This window comes from Trachypithecus francoisi, unplaced genomic scaffold, assembly GCF_009764315.1.
Source record: "Trachypithecus francoisi isolate TF-2019V2 unplaced genomic scaffold, Tfra_2.0 Lachesis_group2, whole genome shotgun sequence".
NCBI lineage: Eukaryota > Metazoa > Chordata > Mammalia > Primates > Cercopithecidae > Trachypithecus > Trachypithecus francoisi.
The window spans coordinates 14,739,573-14,760,435 of record NW_022681465.1 but is presented as its reverse complement, the minus strand read 5'-3'; the positions used below and the strand labels follow the sequence as shown (position 1 = coordinate 14,760,435).

Below are 20,863 nucleotides of genomic sequence, written 5' to 3'. Positions count from 1 at the left end.
ACGCTTAGCATTGCAACTGGAGAGCCTCAGCAGGCCCCTTTGACTGCTAAACTGGGGGACATCTGAGCCCCCCACAGTCCTGCTTGAAATCCAGTGCAACAGATGCTCTTGGGGTATCTCTTCTACTCAAATGTTGTGCTGAGTGCTTCTAGGGGAGACACGCAGGGCGTTATCTCAGCAAGCACAGCCTCCCCGGGGTTGGACGCATGACAGGACGTGATGCCTGCCCTCAGAGAGCTCCAGGGTCATCGGGCTTTACAGGAGGTAGGGCCCAGCTTGGAGGTCAAAGGTCAGAGAGGCTTTAGGGAACAGATGGGCTGTGAAGATGATGGGCCTTCGAAAGAGGGATGTTTTTGAAAATCAGGATTCAATGGCAGGAGGAACAAAAGCCCCAGGTGTGTCAGGGGAAGAGCAGGAAGCCCCATTTGGGCTAGAAGTAGAGAAGTCACGGCTGGAAGGTGAGTCTGTGTCAGATTGCACAAGGCCTTGAATGCCCGGTGGGATTTACAGTCCATTTGGTAGGGAGGAGAAGAGCCCTGGAGGCCCCTGAGCAGGGCCATGGCATTTAGGGAGATGCCCATGGTGGCCAGATACAGGGTCTGCTGAGACCAGAAGTGGGGTGCATGGGGCAGGAGCAGGCTTCAGAGCTGAAGCTCCAGGACTGGGCGAGGTGGGCTGCCCAGGCCTAGGGGAGGTGACTGAGTTGGACGATGCTGCAGGGTGTTGAGTCGAGAATTCTCTCAGGTTAATGATCCTGTGCAGGGACCTGACAGCTGCCCGAGAGACACTCAACATGACAGCCGCCTGGCAAACTGTCACTTGAAACCTCTAATTCAGACACATCAGATAAAACAAAAGCAAGATGCTCTTCAAGATCCCCTGGTGGGTTCAGCCAAGGATAAGCCGGGCCCATTCATGACTGTGGTTTTCTTTCCCCAGAATAACCCCAGCAACAAACTGGTGAGCACGAGCAACACAGTCACGGCAGCCCACATCAAGAAGTTCACGTTCGTCTGCATGGCTCTATCACTCACGGTAAGGACAGAGGCTCTCTCTGTCTCTTCTCTCTGTTTGGTTTTTGTAAAGGGGCAAGTTGCTATTTTAAAGGGGGAAATCTTATTTTCCATGATGTAACGTGATGCTAGATTAATTAGCAGCCTCTTCAATACATGTTCTTCTTCAAATGTGAACGATTGTTATTCAAGGAGGCCCTTGAGTCTAGAATAAAGGACCTACTTCAGGCGTTTCTTGGGACTTCTCAAATGCTGCAGAAAGGAAGAGGTTGTCTTTAATTGGAATAATACACTTGTCTTGCTGAAAAATTTCCAGCCCACTTTTTAAACATCAAGAGTCAACTTTACAACCATCCCTGTCTCTTTTCCAAATTTAATCAGCATTATTTCAGTTTTCCCCAGTGAAAATTCCTTTCCAGTTATGTTTGTGCTGACATAGCCTACTTACTTGGCCATCGCATGCCCAAAGGCATTGAGCCCCTGTGGGATCCCAGGCCCATCTATCTGCTGAGGATACAGCTGTGAGCAAGCATGTGTGACAGTGTGTCAGCAGCAAAGCCTGTCAGTATTTCCATGCACAACCTTAAATAAACAACACAAATCCTTCATTGTCAAGCCCCTGCGAGTAATTCAGGTGTGTTTGAACATTGCTCATGTTCAAAAAACATGGAGAAATTAGGTGCATGCTTTATAGTCCAAAGGACGTGGTATATAATTTAAGGTTATTTAGAGTATTTATCAACAGTGGCAAAAAACCTACCGTTTATAAACAGCCTTCCATTGGAGACTGTGCCCTTTGGGTTATAAAGATGGAGATGAGAAGAGGATAAAAAGAAATAAAGGTCTTTTGAACTTGGTTCTGCTTTCCATGTTTATTGTTGCAACAACACATGTCCTATGAAATCCTGTAGAAACATATGTTCACATATACAATAGAAGTATTTGCAGAAATGTCAAGATGTGTGCAGTTGTCATTGTCAATAACTAATAAAGAGGACCGAAGGCCATGAAGACGTTGGATTATGCCAGTAACGGGAACACAGGAGCTGGGTCCTTCTTACCATCATCACAAGAACCATGGAGCTTGATGAGCTCTGTTAGTGGGCCATTAAAATCAAGGCCTGCATACATTTTAAACCTTTAATGGACATTTTGAAAGCCTGCAGCTTAATATTTGATCCGTTGATCCAGCACCTAATTAGATTGTCACAAGGGCAGTGCCCATCACAGAAGACCTCTGACACTGCCGAGTCATGACCTCGTGTCCTCAGCTGCCCTTGTCACCACCAACACAGCCCCTTTTGCCAGCCTGTCCCTGTGGAACGTGGGGGCGTTGGGAACCTATTCCAGCACTGCCTCACTGCACAAGAATTTCTGATAGCAATGCCTGTTTGAGTGGGGCGGGTTCCCCAGGCAGCCCTGCTCCCCTGTTAGCATGATTTCTCTCTGTGGAGTGCAAGCTTTTCCATAGTTCCCTAAAACATTAGCAAAACACTGAGCAACTTTGAAACCATTTAGAAGAGCATTTTAGGCAGAACAGAGCAGGTTTCTATTCCAGGAACAGGCCTCAGCATTTGGAGACTGTATTAGTGGCTAGAAGTCCAAGGTTGGACTGACTGCTGTGAGGCCCTATGACTTGGACCTCACCTGCTTATAAAGCTGACAACTCCTGGCTGCCGCTGGCTCTGCAGTCCAGAAACTCGCCTCCTCTCTCTTCTTTCACACTGTTTAACATCTTCCCGCAGCTAGAGTTGAATCTGATGGAGAGCTTTACCGGATTGAGCTTAAGGACATTCTCCTCTCTTTCAGTTCACAGGCAGTAATTTGTACTTCTAAAAAAATTATTCTGCAGCAAGTTTATTTTGAAATGATGATGACTTATAATCTGGGAAAGTGCTTACATTTCCCAGGTAGAGGCTTTATTTATTATTCTAATCCTCTATCTGAAAACCATCTGTGACTTGAAGTTTCTCAGGGTAAATTTTCACCTTCTAGAAATAGAGATTCAGAACCCTTTGTCGGAAAGGAACTTGGAGATGAACTAGTCAAAACCCATAATTTTTCAGAAGAGGAAATGATTCACACCGGACAAGTGACTCGTCCAAGTATCCAGTAATAGAACCGGCTACAGCCCAGCCTTCAGGGCGTGCTCTCCAGGACCCTGTCCTCTGAACCTCACTGTTCCCAGAGAGTAGGAACAAATATTGGCCCTTAGGCCTCCAGATCGGGGCACCACCATGCCTGAAGAGGTGGTTTCTTGCCCATTAAAAACCATAGTATTTGAGTTTGTGGTTTAGGAAGAGTCTCACATACACCATCCTTACGATGATTCAGTCAATTGATCCAACATCTTGGCTAAAGGAATTTTCACTGAAAGACACATAGAAAAAAATACAGAGGGAGATTTTTCTTTCTTTTTTGCAATAAAGTCTCACTCTGTTGCCCAGACTGGAGTGCAGTGGTATGATCTTGGCTCACTGCAACCTCTGCTTCCCAGGTTCAAGTGATTCTTCAGCCTCAGCCTCCCGAGTAGCTGGGATTGCAGGCGCCCCCCACCACACCCGGCTGATTTTTGTGTTTTTAGTAGAGATGGGGGTTTCACTATATCGGCCAGGCTGGTCTCGAACTCCTGACCTCAAGTGATCTGCCTGCCTTAGCCTCCCAAAGTGCTGGGATTACAGACATGAGCCACCACGCCCAGCCGGAGATTTTTCTTTCTAAATTAAACATTAAACTGTCCCTGTAATTAATGAATACACACCTTATTTTATCTCTTACTGTATTCACTCTTGTGCATCTTTTGCTGCTCTTGGGCCCCAAACTTCATGAGGCAGGGTCTACAATGTCATCTTTTATCCCCAGGGCTTAGCATCCTTCTTGACACTGAGAAAGGTCACAGTAACAGGTTAACAAACACAGGAATCAACTAATCCTTAATTATGAGACAGTGGTCGGTAAGGTACCAACAGCATCCACCCTTGTGAACGGCTGTCTTCTCATTTATGCTCCGTTTGTACTATCTTAAAAGCTTTTAAAGGGCCCTTGATTTTCTAGTCTACTTTCTTTTTTCTTGGTTTTGGAGTTTGTTTTTTTTTAACTTTTTGTATCGAAGGGGTCTCACTATGTTGCTCAGGCTGATGTCGAATTCCTGGCCTCCTAAAATGCTGGGATCTGAGCCACTACACCTGGCCTGTTTTTGTTTTTTGAATTTTGAAACTTCTTAATGTCAGGAAATAATGAAGCAGAGGTCATTGAAACACTTGAAAGCAGCACACTTAGTGTTTATTTCAGCAGATGATTCTGTGTATACAGTAGGAGCTGCATGATGATGCCACAGCCCTCCACACATTGCCCAACGTTAGCACGCTTTCCCGCACTCGGCTGCTTTGGGAAAATCCACTTTTGTCCCTGAGTCTTTGAGAAGAGCTGACCCCCAGGATCCTGTAGACACCCAATGACTCAGTGATTCAAAAGAAAACGTATACGGTCCAGAATCAAAATGCGTCCTTCCTTCAGAACGGCCCCCTCTCCAGGCCCTGACATTTGGAGTTCAACACCTGCCTTTGCCTGTGAAAAACACCGCGGTGTCACTGCTGACCGTTAGTAAGAGGCTCATTTCAGCATGCTACAATGATGTGTTGGTTTATTCCCTATTACACATTTTCTATTTAAATTTAGAGTATCTGTCCTACTCCAGAAGTTGGTTCTGCCCTTGTACTCTTATCCAGCAGTGTTGTTGATCACTGAGTTTTCAGAAAAGCAGCAGATGTCTTCTGCCCAGTGTGGAAGAAGCGCTGAAGTCAGAGGGGTGTGGAGTAGGAAAATGGAAGTGTTCGCGTTTTCCATTAGCATCTTGCTTTCAGTCTTTCAGAGCTGCGATTAGGCATGCTCAGCCGGAGGTTGATGGATTGGTCTCTCTAAACCGTCTGATGGGCATGAGGATGAGAAAAGGGGGTACCTTTAGTTGATCCAAAAGATTAACTTCAAAACAGTAGAACTGTCAGATGAAACGGAATCCCCTTGATAGCAATGAGGGCGCAGACACAGTGCAAACCCAGGTTAGCAAGGCGCCTGCGGACTGACAAGCAGCTGTTTAGGGTGAAGGGAAGCACAGTTCAAATGCGGCAGAAAGCCATTTGGAAGAACAGCTTCAGAGGGTCTGCTTTCACGGGAAGCGAGCGGGGTTGCAGCCAGGCAGAGGAGACTGCGCCACAGCCTCGCCATGCAAGGTGCCTCCGCCGGTGCTGGAATCAGAGCCGGTGGCCGCCTTGCCCTGAGCCTTCCCGGACAGCTGTGGCCACTGTCGCTCATGTGACCGGCTGTAAAACACAGTGACAGTGAGAGTGCCCTAAAAGGCTGTGCTTTTCTAGGTAGACACTCCTGGAGCCACAGGCTGAGCCGGTAGTGAGCTCACAGAAAGGAGCAGGCACCACAGTCCTTCCTCTTAGGTGGGGAAGGCAGCCGGCAGTGCTGACCTTACAGAAACCCAGCCTCCTCCAAACCCTTGGGACCTGTCATGGTGCCCTCCTGGACTCTAGATGTGGCGATAAGATAGAAACCACTCACCGTCATGGGCTGTATCTTCCAACAGTCCTTTTGGTGGTGAAGAATTGTCCCAAAAGAGTAACGGACCTCCCTATTCCTGGATGCCAGGCCCAGTGGTGAAAGCCAGCCCATCAGGCTGCTAAGTTTACCACATGTGCCAATTTACCCAAAACATGACTTTTAAAAACCATTTCTGAAGTCCATAGCCAATCCTATTTTAATCAACAGAAGTTTTTAACACCTTTGGATGCTTTTAGTTGACTAGTTTCCATTTTGATTTCACAGTCACGTTTTCAGAACATGTGGTGTTTCTCTTCTCAAGCTCCCTGCTCTGCTGTACTCTGGGGAGTTAGTGCCAAAATGGGGGCCCTCTGCTTGAGGAGACATAGAGAAGGATCCATGCAAAGCACAGACTTGGCCTCTGCTAAGGTCTCCCCAAACCATTAGCACACAATAGAAATGGGCATCTCTCCAGACGGATCTTGGCAAGTAGAGCCAACTGGGCACTTTTGTGCAGTGCACAACCTACACGACCATACCCAGCACCCCTGGGATGCCACATTCAGAGAAAGTCAGAGAAGGGGGAGAACGAGTATCAGGGAAAGGAGAGTGACTGAAGGTCAGAGAGGTGGAGTAGCATGAAGGTCAGAAGGAGAAGGAAGAGAGACTGATCAGAAAAAGAGGGGAGGTGACGAGTCAGAGAAAACTGGAGCGGAATGGCAGAGGTGGGGGTACAGACAGGGAGAATGTGGAGGTCCCAGAGACCCTGGGGCCCTCCCAGCCCTTGGGGCCCTGCCAGTCCTTCCAGTAAAAAATTGCTATATACTTTAGAAGAGTTTAAAAGAGACAAGATCTTAAAACTCAGAAAATTTGACAGATTGTTGGTTGGTCAAATTGGTTATCCAACGGTTGATTTTTGGTGAGCTGACCTGTTTCGAGATGGCAGGTGGCCCCGCACACCCATATTCCGATTACGCTGAGGTCATGGTACTATGCCAGGACCCCCAGACTGCATCCACTGGCCCCCGAATAACTGACTTCACTGGCTTCAACACATGGAGGCTGCTTGATGTGGAGGTGTTGCTGTCACTTGAGGCAGAGAGAGAAGGAAGCCTGGCCACGCTGCCACAGTGTGCCAATCAAACCACGTGGCCTCACGCCATAGAGTGCAAGGGTATCTGAGGTCAGTGGCTGTTTGTATTTAAGGATCTGATTCTTTAAAAAAAAAGCCGGGCGCGGTGGCTCAAGCCTGTAATCCCAGCACTTTGGGAGGCCGAGATGGGCGGATCACGAGGTCAGGAGATCGAGACCATCCTGGCTAATACGGTGAAACCCCGTCTCTACTAAAAATACAAAAAACTAGCCGGCGACGAGGCGGGCACCTGTAGTCCAGCTACTCGGGAGGCTGAGACAGGAGAATGGCGTGAACCCGGGAGGCGGAGCTTGCAGTGAGCTGAGAGCCGGCCACTGCACTCCAGCCTGGGTGGCAGAGCAAGACTCCGTCTCAAAAAAAAAAAAAAAAAAAAAAAAAAAAAAAAGTTAAAATAGGTTTTTACTCTGGATGTTTCTGAGCCTTGCTTTTTGCAGTCAGTGGGCAGTTAAAGGGAGACTGTGAACCTGCATTCAACCCGGAACCTTCTATCTTTATTGTTATGGGTTGAATAGGATTCGCCAAACATTCTTATGTTAAAGTCCTAACCCCTAGTACCTCAGAATGTGACCTTACTTGGAAATAGGGTTAAGATGAGGTTCTGGTAGGTGAGTAGGGTGGGCCCATAATCCCATATGACTGGTGCCTTTTTAGAGGAAGAAATTTGAATACAGACATGCACACAGGGGAAGCGCCATGTGTAGGTTGGCATTTTGCTGCCTCAGCCCAAGAGCTACCAGAAGCCAGGAAAGACCTGGAACAGACCCTTCCCTAGCACCTTCAGAGGACCCGTGGCTCTGCTCACACCTTGATTTCGGTCTCCAGAACTGTGGGACAGTAATTTTCTGTTGCTCAGTCACCCAGTTTGTGTTATTTTGTTTTGGGTGCCTGGCAAGCTAACAACTATGATTTCTGAAAGCAAGGAATCTTCTTGTCACTTAAGGCCACATGGATTGATGAACCGGACTTCTGACAATTCAACTCACTTGTTTTTGTTTTTTGCTAGAGTCTATCTCCTTTTAGTTTCTTGAGACATCTCTATTATTTTATTTCCAGATTCTCCATGTGAGTAGAGAATTTGCTTAGAAATATAATACTTTCTGCAGTGTGGCCCTGTGTCTGCATTTTTTTAGTTTAGTTTTTTTTGTGTGGGTACCTAGTAGGTGTACATATTTATAGGGAACATGCGCTGTTTTGATACAGGTAACCTGTGCCAGCACTTACGTGCTTAGTGATATTTGTGCCAAAGGTTTCTTTGCGGACAGGGGCATTGACATTGTAACATCTGATAGAAGTACCAGGACTAGATTTAAGTTACTTTGCTTCTTATTTTTATTCTGCTTTTTATTCATCGAATAATGCAGTGCCCCTCAACGAGGTCTTTGCAGAGCCCAGGACTAACCTGTGCCACTACGAACATTCAAACACTGAAATATTTTTCCAATTTTCAGGAAACAAAATAAGTTGCTAGAATTTTATTCATTTGTATTTATCCCCCCCACCAGATTGCCTCAAACTCTTGATCTCTTCTACTATTTACCACTTGAACCTTATAAAGGATAATCTAATTTGGCACAAAATTATAAAAATTACTCATTTTTCATTTTAACGTATCAATACACACCCGTGTTCTGCCAAGAACCCACGTGGGGCCCACCACCTGCATGAGTTTGAAAGCAACAGGGAAGACACCTTGTTTATACGCTGGGCCTGCAGACGCTCACTGCTTACCAGCCCCTCCAATCCCTTAAGGAAGAAAAGCCTGGGCCCCATGGATCCCTGCACCTGCTGAGTGCCGCCTGACCCAAGTCCCACCTCAAAGAGGCAGGTGCCCAGCCCGGCTCTTTCAGTTTTCACTGCTGTGGAAGCAGAGCTATCACAGTGTTATAAATAAAGTTTCAGTGCCGAAGAAGAAATAGCACTCGAATATAAAATTTTCTTTTTAATTCTCAGCAAGGCAATGTACTTCTATAGAAGGGTGCGCCCTTACAGGTGGAGCAGTGGTGAGCAGCACACTTGGACAAGGGAGGGGAAGGGGTTCTTATCCCTGACGCACATGGCCCCTGCTGCTCTGTGGTTCCCCTATTGGCTAGGGTTAGACCGCACAGGCTAAACTAATTCCAATTGGCTAATTTAGAGAGAGTGACGCGGGTGAGTGGTTTGCTGGAAAAAATGGTTATGGCAGAGCAGGAAATGGGAATGAGTCAGGGTGGAGCAGGTAATCAGAAAAGGTTGCTTTACAAGGAATTTAAGTTTAAAAGTAGAAGGCAAAGAATTGAACATACTGACATACTGATTCTTTGAAGAGCAGTTTAGAACTCATATCTAGCAATAGGGAGAGGTCAGTCACAAACTGCCATCCCACACTAATGGTGAAGTCACTCAGTAGGGCTTCATTGATCGATTTCCATGATTAATACCTTATGATTCCCTACAGGTTTTTTAAAAATTGGTTTTCTTAGTCTCAGCTTAAAGACAGTGTACAGAAACCAGACATCAGTTTGACCGGGTGCTTAGTCCAGACCCTCCCGACATGCATGCACCATCAACGTGGAGAAAGCAAGGATGTGGTGCCCCTGGCCTCTTGGCTTTCCAAGCCCAGCACCAGCTCGGAGGCTCTGAGGCACCCCGGGCTCCGCACACGAGCACCTTCTCCACGGCCTGAAACACCCGATGGCCTGCCATTCCCTTGGGTGCAGCAGGCAGGGAGCCCAGCAAAGCCCATGTAAATGATCTCAAAATACCTCAAAAATTACCAAATAGAGGTAATTACATGAAGCAGTGTGTGAAATGAGCACAGTGAGGATCTAAAACAGCTGATTAGCATGCTAAGTGGCCGTTGTGTAAGTTTAATGAAGTAACCTGTCATTTGACACAGGAACAAAAGAAAACAATCAAAAAAATGCTCTGATCACAGGAGAGACTTCACTGGCTTCCCTCTCCCAGGCCTGGGTGTCTCCTGCACCTCTGGGCAGCACGCGTTAGGTGCTGCTTTTAGCTAGTCTGTGGTCTTTTCTCAAAAGGGTCTTCATTTTCTCTTAAAGGCTCGCTACTGTATCCCCATCTCTGGGTCAGATGTCCCACTTGCTCAGGCACAGTAAGGTAAACGGGTTTGAATGGTGCCATGAAATTATTCTAGGGTCTTTTTGTATCTGCTGAGCCCAGTGCAAGGCTAAAAGAACCCCAAAGCGCTGCCGAGAAACAGCACATATGGCAAACAACAGTGCCTTGAAACCCGCTCACTATGAATCAGGCACCAGACAGTTTTCAATGGCCTGTAGTTCTCCCTGGAGATGGCTCTTAACTGATGTGGCTTGAAGAATGAACCGATGATTGCCAAAAAAGAAGTTTCCAGAGGGCCAGGGTACACGCACTGGAGCTGACACCACTGATCTCTTTCAAGTTTCCACCTTTGAAACTGGAGATGAGTTCAGATGGGGGGCTGCCTGTCATGCCTGTGGCTCTCATGACAGCTGACTGCCCTGTCTGTGTCTGTTGACTTAAAGAGGGAAGAGGGATGGAGGCAGAGGGATTTAGATCAAGCTGGAATTGGCCACATAGCTTGGTGCTTATAGGCGTGAGCCCTGGAGCCACAGGGCTTGCGTTCAAATCCAAGCTCCACCACTCACTAGCTGAGTGGCTTCAGGAAAGTCGCTCAAAACTGCAAGTTTCAGTTTCCCCAGATGCCACACAGAGATAATAAGAATTGCTCACCTTTTAAGATTTTAAAAGGAGTAAAAGCTTAGTGAGATACCTAGCATGTGCTATAAGCAAAGAATGCCAGCTGTCCTCAGCCACCAGCTCCACCACCAGGGCACTCGGTGGTCCCTAACACAGGGAAAGAGGGCTGCACAGGTACCTAAGTGACTAGGGGTATATTTTATGCCAAGGAATAATTTTATGAATTATATCTATATCTTATAGATAAATATAAAGTTTATATTCTTCACATTTTTGTGGGTTTTGTTGGGAGGGATTTTTTTTTAAAAGTCAGTCTCCTGATTGTTAGATTTACACACACTTTCAATAGACAGACCCTGCCACAGTCATGACCCCTGTATGCACCACTGTCCTCCCTGCGGAAGCGCCTTGGTTGAGCCATCACCCCCTGCTGTTTACAGCCTCCCAACCCCAGGCACAGATGGCGCTACCCGAGCCCCATCTTCTTGCTAACACAGAGATGCCAGTTCTCCATCAAGCTGTAGTGAGCACAAAAAGGGGAATGAATAGATTGAGTCCTCTGACTAGACATCTGACAGAACCACGGACACAACCACCTAGTAGAAAATGCCAATAAGGACCAATGTTAAGTTGCACCGGGGCCTAGGAAGCGTGTTCACATTTGGAAGTCCTCAGATGAGAAAGAACACCTGTGTGTCCGCAGAAACCTGGGTCCTGTGGGGCACACGTGATGCTTCCTAGGGACCCCTCACGACCCTTGTTCGCATGACACTCACAGCTCCCTGGGCCTCCTGTGTGTCTCGTCTCTCCCCACATTGCCCTGTCCCACACAGGTGTGGCCGTATGCATCGCCGAGTCATCGAACGCCTAGGCAGTGGAGCAGGACACGTCAGCCCATCACCCTCACTAACGCAGCCTAAGGCTATATCCGCTTTTTAAATTAGCCGCCTGGCACTGTTCTCAGGATAAACACGAGACCCATAAGCTCCAGTCCAGGACTGGGCCCTTCTAGAATCCATACTTAGGATTTCCAGCCTCGAGGCTCCCGGCCTCTCCCTGATTCTCTAAGCTTTCTTTCCACCACAGATGAGTTCATGCTGGGAACCTTGCACGCTTTTACCGTTATCAACAGAATGCTTTGCTCCCTCTTGTCACTGTCAGTCTTCAGATCCCACTTGGCTGGGTTTGTGCTCCCTGGCTAGTTTAGAGGTGACCATCCTTGTTGGAGAAGGCAGACAGAGAGCGGGGGTTTGGAAGGTACGCCCGGCCCCTGGCAGCTCTTTCCCTTTTCCCTTCCTTCTCGTGGCACATTTTTTTACAGCTGTTTTTCTTGATCTGAGCACTCGGGCTTTCACCTCCCGACCTTGTTCTTATGGGGGTTCTTATGTTCTTATGGATACATCATGTGGTACCACCATAGACCCTGCCATAGACATGACACCTGTGTGCACCAGGCTGCCCGCTTTTCTCACCCGTGTTGGGCCACCTCTCCAGCTTCCCATGCAGCGGTGTCCCCTTGCTCTGTGTTTTGCCTCGGTGGCTGCTGCCTTGGCATTGAGTGCCCCGTCGGGCTTCTTGGCAGGCAGGTGCTTCCTTATCAACCTTTCCCTGGCACAGACAGGCACCCCTTCTCCTGCACTCCTGGCACCCGCTTCTTGCTGGCAAGTACACTGGGCACATCTACATACACGTCGGCGCCATCCTCAAGGCTGCAAGCCCTTGAAGGTAGACTCTGCATGAGGCGTCCTAGGACCTGGGTGAGGAAGACCTGCAAGAGGGTAGCTGCAGGCATGGATGCATGTTTTGCTGTCCCCAGTACCCTCTTCCACACCTAGGGACCACGAGGACTTCAGATGCCTTCTGTTTTCCTCCTCGGGGCCTGTTTTCTGGTTGTTGGGAGAGAATTTGTCTTCTGAGAGTTTGTCAACCTCTTTTAGAATCTTTGGTGCTATTCGATCATATTTGTCTCTTTTCCATAAGTTTTGAAATCTGTTTTCCTTAATTTCTTTAAAAAAAAAAATTCCCTGATTCCTGTGAATGCGAAAAAGCCATGGCCACTCTCTTTGTCAGCAGCCCAGGATTGTCCCCGCCGGCAAGGCTGTGAGCCCCCCTGCTCTAGCTTCCGGGGAGAAACTTTGTCAGGGAGAAGGGATTAGGTTGGAGGCTGCCAGAGAGGAGAGGGGCTTAGTGGCCTGGTCAGTTCCCCTCCTTGCTGCTGTTTCTGTAGAACCCAGCATGGTCAGATCCCCTCCTTGCGTGCTGTTTCTGTAGAATCCCAGCATGGATCACAGCACAGCGGGCTGCTTCTGTTGGGCTCCACCGCCTGTCGGAGGGAAGTAGGTGCCATCCCAGAGCAGGCGCCCCCATGGAACTGAGGATAAAGGTGTTTAGTGTTTAAAACATCTTCGTCCTAAAGCTTCAGAACTTCAGGCCGCAGAGAAAGCAACTCGGGAGGGAAAGAAAACAAAGAGCGGTGGCATCAGAAAAGGAAGCAGCCTAAAGAATCCACTCTGTCCGGGTCTTTGTCTTGGACACACTGAGCTAACACCTCTCTGTGCTTGCTGGGAAGCGCCATTCCCAAAGCTAGAAACCAGAATTCTGGCTCCGCCCCTTTTCTCCCCACCAGAGCCTGCCCCACCACTGCAAGGTGGCAGGTCACAGACAGGTTCAGTATTTACAGTGTCCTCCATCCCAGTGGAACCCAGGCTCTGGACACCTCTTCTTGGAAGGTGCAGCTGGCAGATAGAGGTGGAGGCACAGGGAAAGGAACCGCCTCCTAGAAGTCAGAGGTTTGGGTATGGCACTGCCTCTCGCATCCTCAATTTCCTCAACTAGAATACCTTTTTTTTTGGTCAGGCGCAGTGGCACACACCTGTAATCCCAGCAGTTTGGGAGGCCGAGGCAGGTGAATCACCTGAGGTCGGGAGTTCGAGACCAGCCTGACCAACATGGAGAAACCCCGTCTCTACTAAAAATACAAAATTAGCCGGGCATGGTGGCATGTGCCTGTAATCCCAGCTACTCAGGAGGCTGAGGTAGGAGAATTGCTTGAGCCCGGAAGGCAGAGGTTGCAGTGAGCCAAGATCGTGCCACTGCACTCCAGCCTGGCTGACAGAGCGAGACTACCTCAAAAAAAAAAAAAAAAGACTTTTTTTTTTCATCATTTCGGGGCCAATTTTGCACCTTGCAGGTCAAGATGGGCTCCTCCACTCCCATTTTTACCTACTGTCCATGTGTAATGGAGAGGCCTTCTGTGCCCTGGTGAGCTTGTCCTGCTCCTGTCTTGCCACTGCTTGGGCTAGCACCCCAAGGATTCCATCTTCTTGGTTGCACACCATTATTTGCAGCTGCATCTCAGTAAAGGGTGTTAGTTCTGAGTCCCCCTGTCATGTGCTAGAAGGCAACAGAATCTGAGCCTGTAGTAAAACTCGCCATCCAACAGGACTTTGTCCGGCTGGCCCTGTGTTCCAAGTTAGAAATTCCGTTCATGAGAATGACCCTGTCTCACCTTCCTGTGGCAACCTTCCCTCAAGCCAGAGCTGTCACTCAACCCCCTTGGGCGGATCCTACAGGCCATATTCCAGCGGTGGTACCATGCTGACCCTTTGTCTGGAACAAAGACGGCCTGTTTGAGGCTTTGTTAATGCTGGGCCACCCAACCCCCACAACATGAGGTGGAGACTGCCGCCCCATTGTTCCCGGCTCCACTGGAAGAAAATGACTCTCTTGTGCATGGGGGATGAAAAAAGAACCAAAGGTGAATTAATGGAATTCAACACTTTCCCATTTGATGCCCCTCACAGTACCCTTGGGCCTGAACGGTTCAACAGCCTAGGGCATCTCGGAAACGGAGAAAGCAGGGCTTCTGCGGCCCCAAGGCCTGGATTGAACTCTTGCCCCTGCCTCTTTACCAGCCAGTGACCTGGGGCAAGTCACGCAGTCCCTGTAGGCCCTGTGTCCTCCTCAACCAATAAGGCATCTATCTGGGGAGTGTATGAAGATGAAATGGAATCACATGTGGAGCGCTGTTGGCACATAGTGAGTGACGGGTGAGAATGAGTTCCTTCCCCTCTGCCTTCCCTCCGCACTTCTGTCTGGAAGCTTCAGGAATCCAGCATTTGCTCTTTATGTCAGCACATATAGCAGATTTGAGGGGTTGATTGGTTTATTTTGGGGGAATTTAGGTGAGATGAAGACAATAAAGGCTAGTCCCTAAAACTCTACCTAAGCCCTCATAAGAAGACACCAGGGCAGATGCACACGTGTCATTTAAACAACGAGCAAATGAACGGAGTGTGCTGTTATAAGCAGGTTCCAAATGTTTTTAATTTTTTTTTAATTGTAGAAAAATACACATACAATTTACCAACCTCACCATTTTTAAAGGGCCAGTGAAGTCCATTCACCTTGCTGCTTGTCATCACCATCTGTCCATAACTGGGTTGCAAAACTGAAACTCTACACCCATTAAACAGTCACTCCCCATGTCCCCTTCCCCCAGCCCCAAATTCCAAGTTGACTATTAATAGTCAAGGAGAAGGAAAGGCTAAACAGAAGCTGGAGTGTGGAACTTTCTCAATAGTCTTCAGATCCTGTGAGAAAAACCAGGAAAGGATTAAAGCTGCAGAGAAAAGGAATAGGAGTTGGACAACCCTCTGCGGGCTTGGTGCATGGCGCCCCCTGCTGTTTGAGGTATGTCATTTCTTTCCACCAACGCGGCATTACTAGGAATTAGTTAAGTCATCTTAGATACCTGAAAGACAGTTTGCTTTCCTGCAGTGTGTGCATTTGGCAATTTCATTAAACCTAGATGATAGCAGGGATGATTTAATTTTCATATTCTTCAAAAAGCTGATTATAAAATCCATGTGAAAAATGTTGATTTTTTTTTTACCATGAATATGCTGTAACAGTTGATGATTGCATCAACTCTAAATATTCAAGATAGATTTATAATAATTATTATGATTATCAACAAGCCAGATGGAAGGTATCAAATTCTACATAAACACTTTGTAATATGCTCTTCCAAGCTCCTTAGCTAGAAAACCAAGCTCTGTTTCTCTCAGTAATAGATGTCATTTACTTTCATCTGTTGTAAATGTAAGTTGTGGTTTGCTACCCCTACGTTAGCCAACTAGAATTTTTCTAGCCTGACCTTAAGTAAAAAGTCCTCCCCGTGTCCCCACTGCCTGTGATGGCAATAATCATTAACCCTCCTATGAGGTTCCCTACTTTCTCTCACTGAGCAAGATGCGGACGTGGAAGCGTCCCTCTCTCCCTCATTCCCTCACATGCTGTCTCAGAAACATGTGGCTTTTCACCCTTCTAAGGACAGGTCAGTCAATCCCAAGAGCCCATTCCTTCTGGCAGTTGCTACAGGTATGCACCCCTTAAGCGCCGATCCCCAGAAATGGGAGTCACTGGCTACTTTCACACATTGCCTGCTTTCGGCAATTCACCCTGGTAAAATGACATTGTTTTTCCTTCTAAATTGGGAATCTGAGAGTGTGTCCTGATGGAATTCCATGTCATTCCATTTTTTTCCTCCTCCTCCTCCTCTTCCTCCTCCTCCTTCTTCTTCTTTCTTCTTCTTCCTTTTTTTTCTCCCTCCTCCTCCTCCTTCTTCTTCCTTCTTCCTTTTTTCTCCTTTAATTTTTGGAGACGGAATCTTGTCACTCAGGCTGGAGTACAGTGGCGCGATCTTGGCTCACTGCAGCCTGCAACTTCCTGGGCTCAAGCAACCCTCCTGCCTTAGCCTCCCAAGTATCTGGGATTAAAGGCATGCACCACCACACAGGGCTAAATTTTTTTTGTAGAGATGGGGTCTTGTGTTGCCCCGACTGGTCTCGAACTCCTGGCCTCAAGCAATCCTCCCACCTTGACGTCCCAAAGTGCTGGCATTATAGGCATCAGCCACCATGCCCAGCCCTTCTTTTTTTAATTAACCTTTTTTTTTTTTTTTAAGAATAACTTCTGATTTATAGAAACATTGTGGAGATGGCGCAGAGTTGCCATAGACCCCTCACCCTTACTCACATTACTTCACTGCAGCACGCATGTCACAGCCAAGGAGCCAGCCCTGGTGCGCGACTGTGAACCAAACTCCATGATTCATTAGGATTTCACTGGTTTGTTTTCTCATGAGCTCTTTCTGTTCCAGGATCTCATCCAAGACACCACATTATGTCTAGTCATCATGCCTCCATAGCCTCCTCTGGTCTCTGACAGTTTCTTAGACTTCCCTTGTTTTTAAGGCCTCAACAGTTTTGAGGAGTTCTGGTCGGGTATTTGGTAGAGGACCCCTCAATGTGCGTTTGTCTGGGGTTTGTCTCGTGGTTAAGACTGGGCTTAGGGATTTGGGAAGGAAGACCACAGAGACAAAGTGCCACTGTCCTCACATCTTATCAAGGGCACAGACTGTCAACCCGACTTACCGCTGTGGATGTTGACCTTGATTGAATGGCTGGGTTCATGTGTGCCGCGTTCCTCTGCTGCCAGGACGCATTTCCCGTCTCCCCATTGCGCTCTTCAGAAGGAAGTTCCTCCGAAGGAGCGGGAAGGTCTGCTCCCACCCACCGTAGAGGGGAGCAGCTAATGAATTATTTAGGGTTCTGTGCAGGACATTTGTCCCTTCTTTGCCATTTTTTAATTTCTATCCCTGTGGACTCATGGATATTTATTTGCTGCTTGGGGATATAATTCAATACTACGGTACTTATTTTGTTGCCCAAAGTGTTTTTGCTTTGGCCATTCGGAAGCTCCTTCTGCCTGGCTTCTGTGTCCCTTTGCCGTGTTCCCGTTTTATTTTGGGGCACGTCCTTCCTTCTCACACCACAGATGCTCCGAGCGAATCATCTTGCATTTTCTCTGCCTTGCTCCTAGAATGAGTCATTTGTCCAAGGAGTCCTGGTTCCTTTTATTGAAGAATAAATAGAAAAACCGAGATCTGGGCACTGGGTGGACTATTCTATTTTGAAGGCTGCGTCCTGATGAGAGAATGTTGACAGTAAACTCGACAGCAGAAAACCCCCACCTCTGCAGCTGCTCAGAGGAATGACTCTTGTTCATTGATGGGAGATTATTAGGGTTGTGTTCTGGTTTGGAAAAGTCCACGTCATTAGGCTCTGCAAATATTTGAGGAACACAGCACGTCATAGTCAACTGGGAGGCATGTTCTACGTTGAGACTACTCTGGGTGAACTCATTAAAATGACACTGTTCCTGAAATACTCTTTGTCAAGGGAACTTGTAAAGTTTCCTGTTTTTTCAAATGAACTGGTTAAATGTAATCTGATTATTACGCTAGGGCTCAGTACTTTGCTTCGGGAAAGCTCACCTGCAGATAGGTATTACAGCTTTTAATAAACACCATACCCACTTTTTTTTTTTTTTTTTTTTGAGATGGAGTCTCGCTCTGTCGCCCAGGCTGGGGTGCAGTGGCGCGATCTCGGCTCACTGCAAGCTCCGCCTCCCAGGTTCACGCCATTCTCCCGCCTCAGCCTCCCGAGTAGCTGGGACTATAGGTGCCTGCTACCATGCCCGGCTAATGTTTTGTATTTTTCGTAAAGATGGGGTTTCACCGTGTTTGCCAGGATGGTCTCGATCTCCTGACCTTGTGATCCGCCTGCCTTGGCCTCCCAAAGTGCTGGGATTACAGGTGTAAGCCAATGCACCTGGCCCACCATATCCACTTCTAAGTTAAATGTATTCCTTTCTAAGTTATATGTATACCTAAGTTATATATGCAAGAAATAACCACTCATTGAAAAGCTTGCTGAAAAGTGAAGTGGCATTTTCCTACTGGAAGCATAGCAAGAGCTTCAGGGAGAAAGAAAAAGGAGACATTGATAAATGTGGCATTCCTTTCCTTTAGTTATCTGTGATTGTTCAAACCCCGGATCAGACTAACTGCTTCCAGTTCCGATACCCCGTGAAGACCCAGTCTGGGCTGTAGGTGTGTGTGGTTGAAACTGAAGATGCACCTCTGTTGGCACATGGCCTTGATAAGGGGCGTGTAGGGTGTGCTCAGCAGAGACAGAGCCAGATAAAGAACAGAGTGACTGAGTGGTGCCAAGTTGGATCATACTGTGGAATTTTAGAAATGGAATATTGAGCCACCATCTCAGGAAGCTCCTACTGGAAATCCATCAAACCTTACCTAACTCCATGGTTGTGTTCAAGGTACCAGAACTGTGGTCACCTACACAGCTTGGCTGATACTGATGTCAATGTGTCAGGTGATGTGGGCACACTCACTATCGTTGTGTCCTCAAACTAGACCCCCCTGCTGCAAAGGTTAACTGATCTTCTACAAGATGGGAAAATGCCTCTGGGTAAACATGACCTGACTGGGGATCCCAGAGCAGGGCCACAGTGGCCCATTCCTGCCGTCTTTCTCTCTGACGTGCAGTTACACCCTCCTTTTTCCTTGGTTCTTATAACTGAAGAGCCACTTTACAAGGATTTTGCAAAGCCTAGAGAATTGCAACATTTGTGTGAGGCATTATCTCACATTCAGATCATTGCTGGCTGCCAAATAAATAAAGCATGCTCATGGTTCCCGTGGAAGCTTCAGGTTTTTAGCAGTATGTGGCCTAGGTCTCTCTAACCCTTAGATACACACAGAATGGCTCACTTTCTGTAGCTTCTAAGGCACAGAGCCAGCCCAGCCTGTAAGGCAGTCAACCCTTAGCTCAATTCTTTACAGTTTTACTGCTATGGGATATATTGGGGGCCCAATATAAAGCAAAGCTGGAAGCGGGGATGATCCGTGTATTTGTAGGGGTAGGACATGGACAGGGAAATAGTGTTCCAACTCCATGCTCAGTGTTGTTTAGAATTGTAATGTGACGTTGCCATCATACCAGGGCTATGACTGTGTGTGATGTCTCAGCCGTACAGGAAAAGATGACAGGGCCACTTATCCAGGGCATTTAGGCAATAAAGTCCCTGAGCTCCAAGTTGCTAGATCTAAGGAAGTATTTTTTCCTTCATGTCAAAGATGGGGTGTGAGTACTGTCATCAAGCAGTAGGATTAAATGAGATAGTACCTCTGCCATTTTTGAAAACAGTGGAATATACTTTGCCAGATGCAGAAAATACATAGGAGAATGGCTCTATTGCACTTATAAAGTGAAATATATTTATAATAGATCTCCAGCGTATTTTTTTAATATTTCAACATGATATAGTAAATAAAGTGTGGCTAATTCCATGAAACTTAATGTACTCAGAGCCTGAAAGAATGTTATATTCTGAAATTTCAGTGTTCTGTTCTTACACTGTTGTAATTCATTTTAGAATGTATTCAGTTTTATTTTAGAGAAGAATCACTTGCATTTTAAGTAAAGGAGATAAATATTTGATGAAACTGGCAAGTTTTTAACAGAATCTTCCAAAGTGATGTTGTTGGATTTTAAAATTCAGGTTTTTAAAATTAGCACCAAGTTTTCCAAGTCAGCTCTGTAAGGATTGTAACTCGCAGTAGCATGTCCCCAGCCCACCTCTTCAGCGCTGCTCACTTCCACCCTGTCCCTTTCCTGCTCCCAGAGGCACCCCCAACTCTTGATGGATTGTGACTATGATAAACTCTGACACTGAGCCCTGATTCCCTTCCTTTCTCAAACAGCATTGGTTTTTCCTGGACTTAATAATTGTCTCAATTATCATTTTTCTTAGCCTTCTGGGTACTTCTCACTAAGTTATTCCCACATTTTCCCTTCGTGGTGTAAATCTCTTTTCAAGCACACTAGGTAGTTAGCATCTCTCGTAGCCTTTTTCTTCCTGCTCCAGGAAAGATCAACTGACCTGTGGGCCCCCCGCAGCCTTCACCTCCGCCCCGGAGATTTCCCTGGCTTTTGTCTTGTGCTTCACCCACGCCTTGCTCTTTTCCACTCCATGACTCGCTTGCCTTGGCAGAGCAACCCTCACCAATAGCTTCTTGAAAAAGTGTGCTGGGAGGTAAAACTTCTGAGGCCTTGAATATCGAAAATATTTTTCTTTTAAGCACACTTGAGTGATACTTTGGTCTAGAGTTCTAGGGTAGAAATCATCTTCCTTCGAAACTTACTGCTCCTTGTCTTCTAGCTTTCAGTGCTCCTGAGAAGCCTGAGGCCGGAAGCCCATAGGAAGCTGTGTCCGCAGTAGTAGTGTTTGGTGACATGCCCTGGTGGGGCTTTTCCCCTGCACTGCAGCACCTCCCGCGATGGGCCCTTTCAGTTCTGAAACTGGTGTCTTTCAGTCTCAGACGTTCGCTGTCACCTCTTTCTGGAAATCCTGTTATTTGGGTGTTGGACTTTGTTTCTTTAACTCTTCTCCTGTGCTTCATTTGCACGCCTTCGTCCTTCTGCTCTGTCTCTGTGGTAGGCTTCCCTAAACTTATCTCACTGTTGACTCATGAATTTTCCTTTCTGCTTTTATCTTTTTTGTTCTGTGAATGTCTTTGTTTTTCCCGGGGGTGGGGGAGATGGAG

General features: G+C 47.1%; 1 protein-coding gene across 2 annotated transcripts in view; it reads left to right on the top strand.

The window, feature by feature from the left end:
• The window catches only part of ANKH (ANKH inorganic pyrophosphate transport regulator), a 161,385-nt gene that overhangs the window by 129,355 nt on the left and 11,167 nt on the right, over positions 1-20,863 (top strand). For both annotated transcript variants that reach the window (XM_033178818.1, XM_033178817.1), the window contains one exon: positions 940-1,035. In XM_033178818.1, coding sequence (XP_033034709.1) covers positions 940-1,035 — 96 coding nt within the window. The remainder of the gene's footprint in view (positions 1-939; positions 1,036-20,863) is intronic.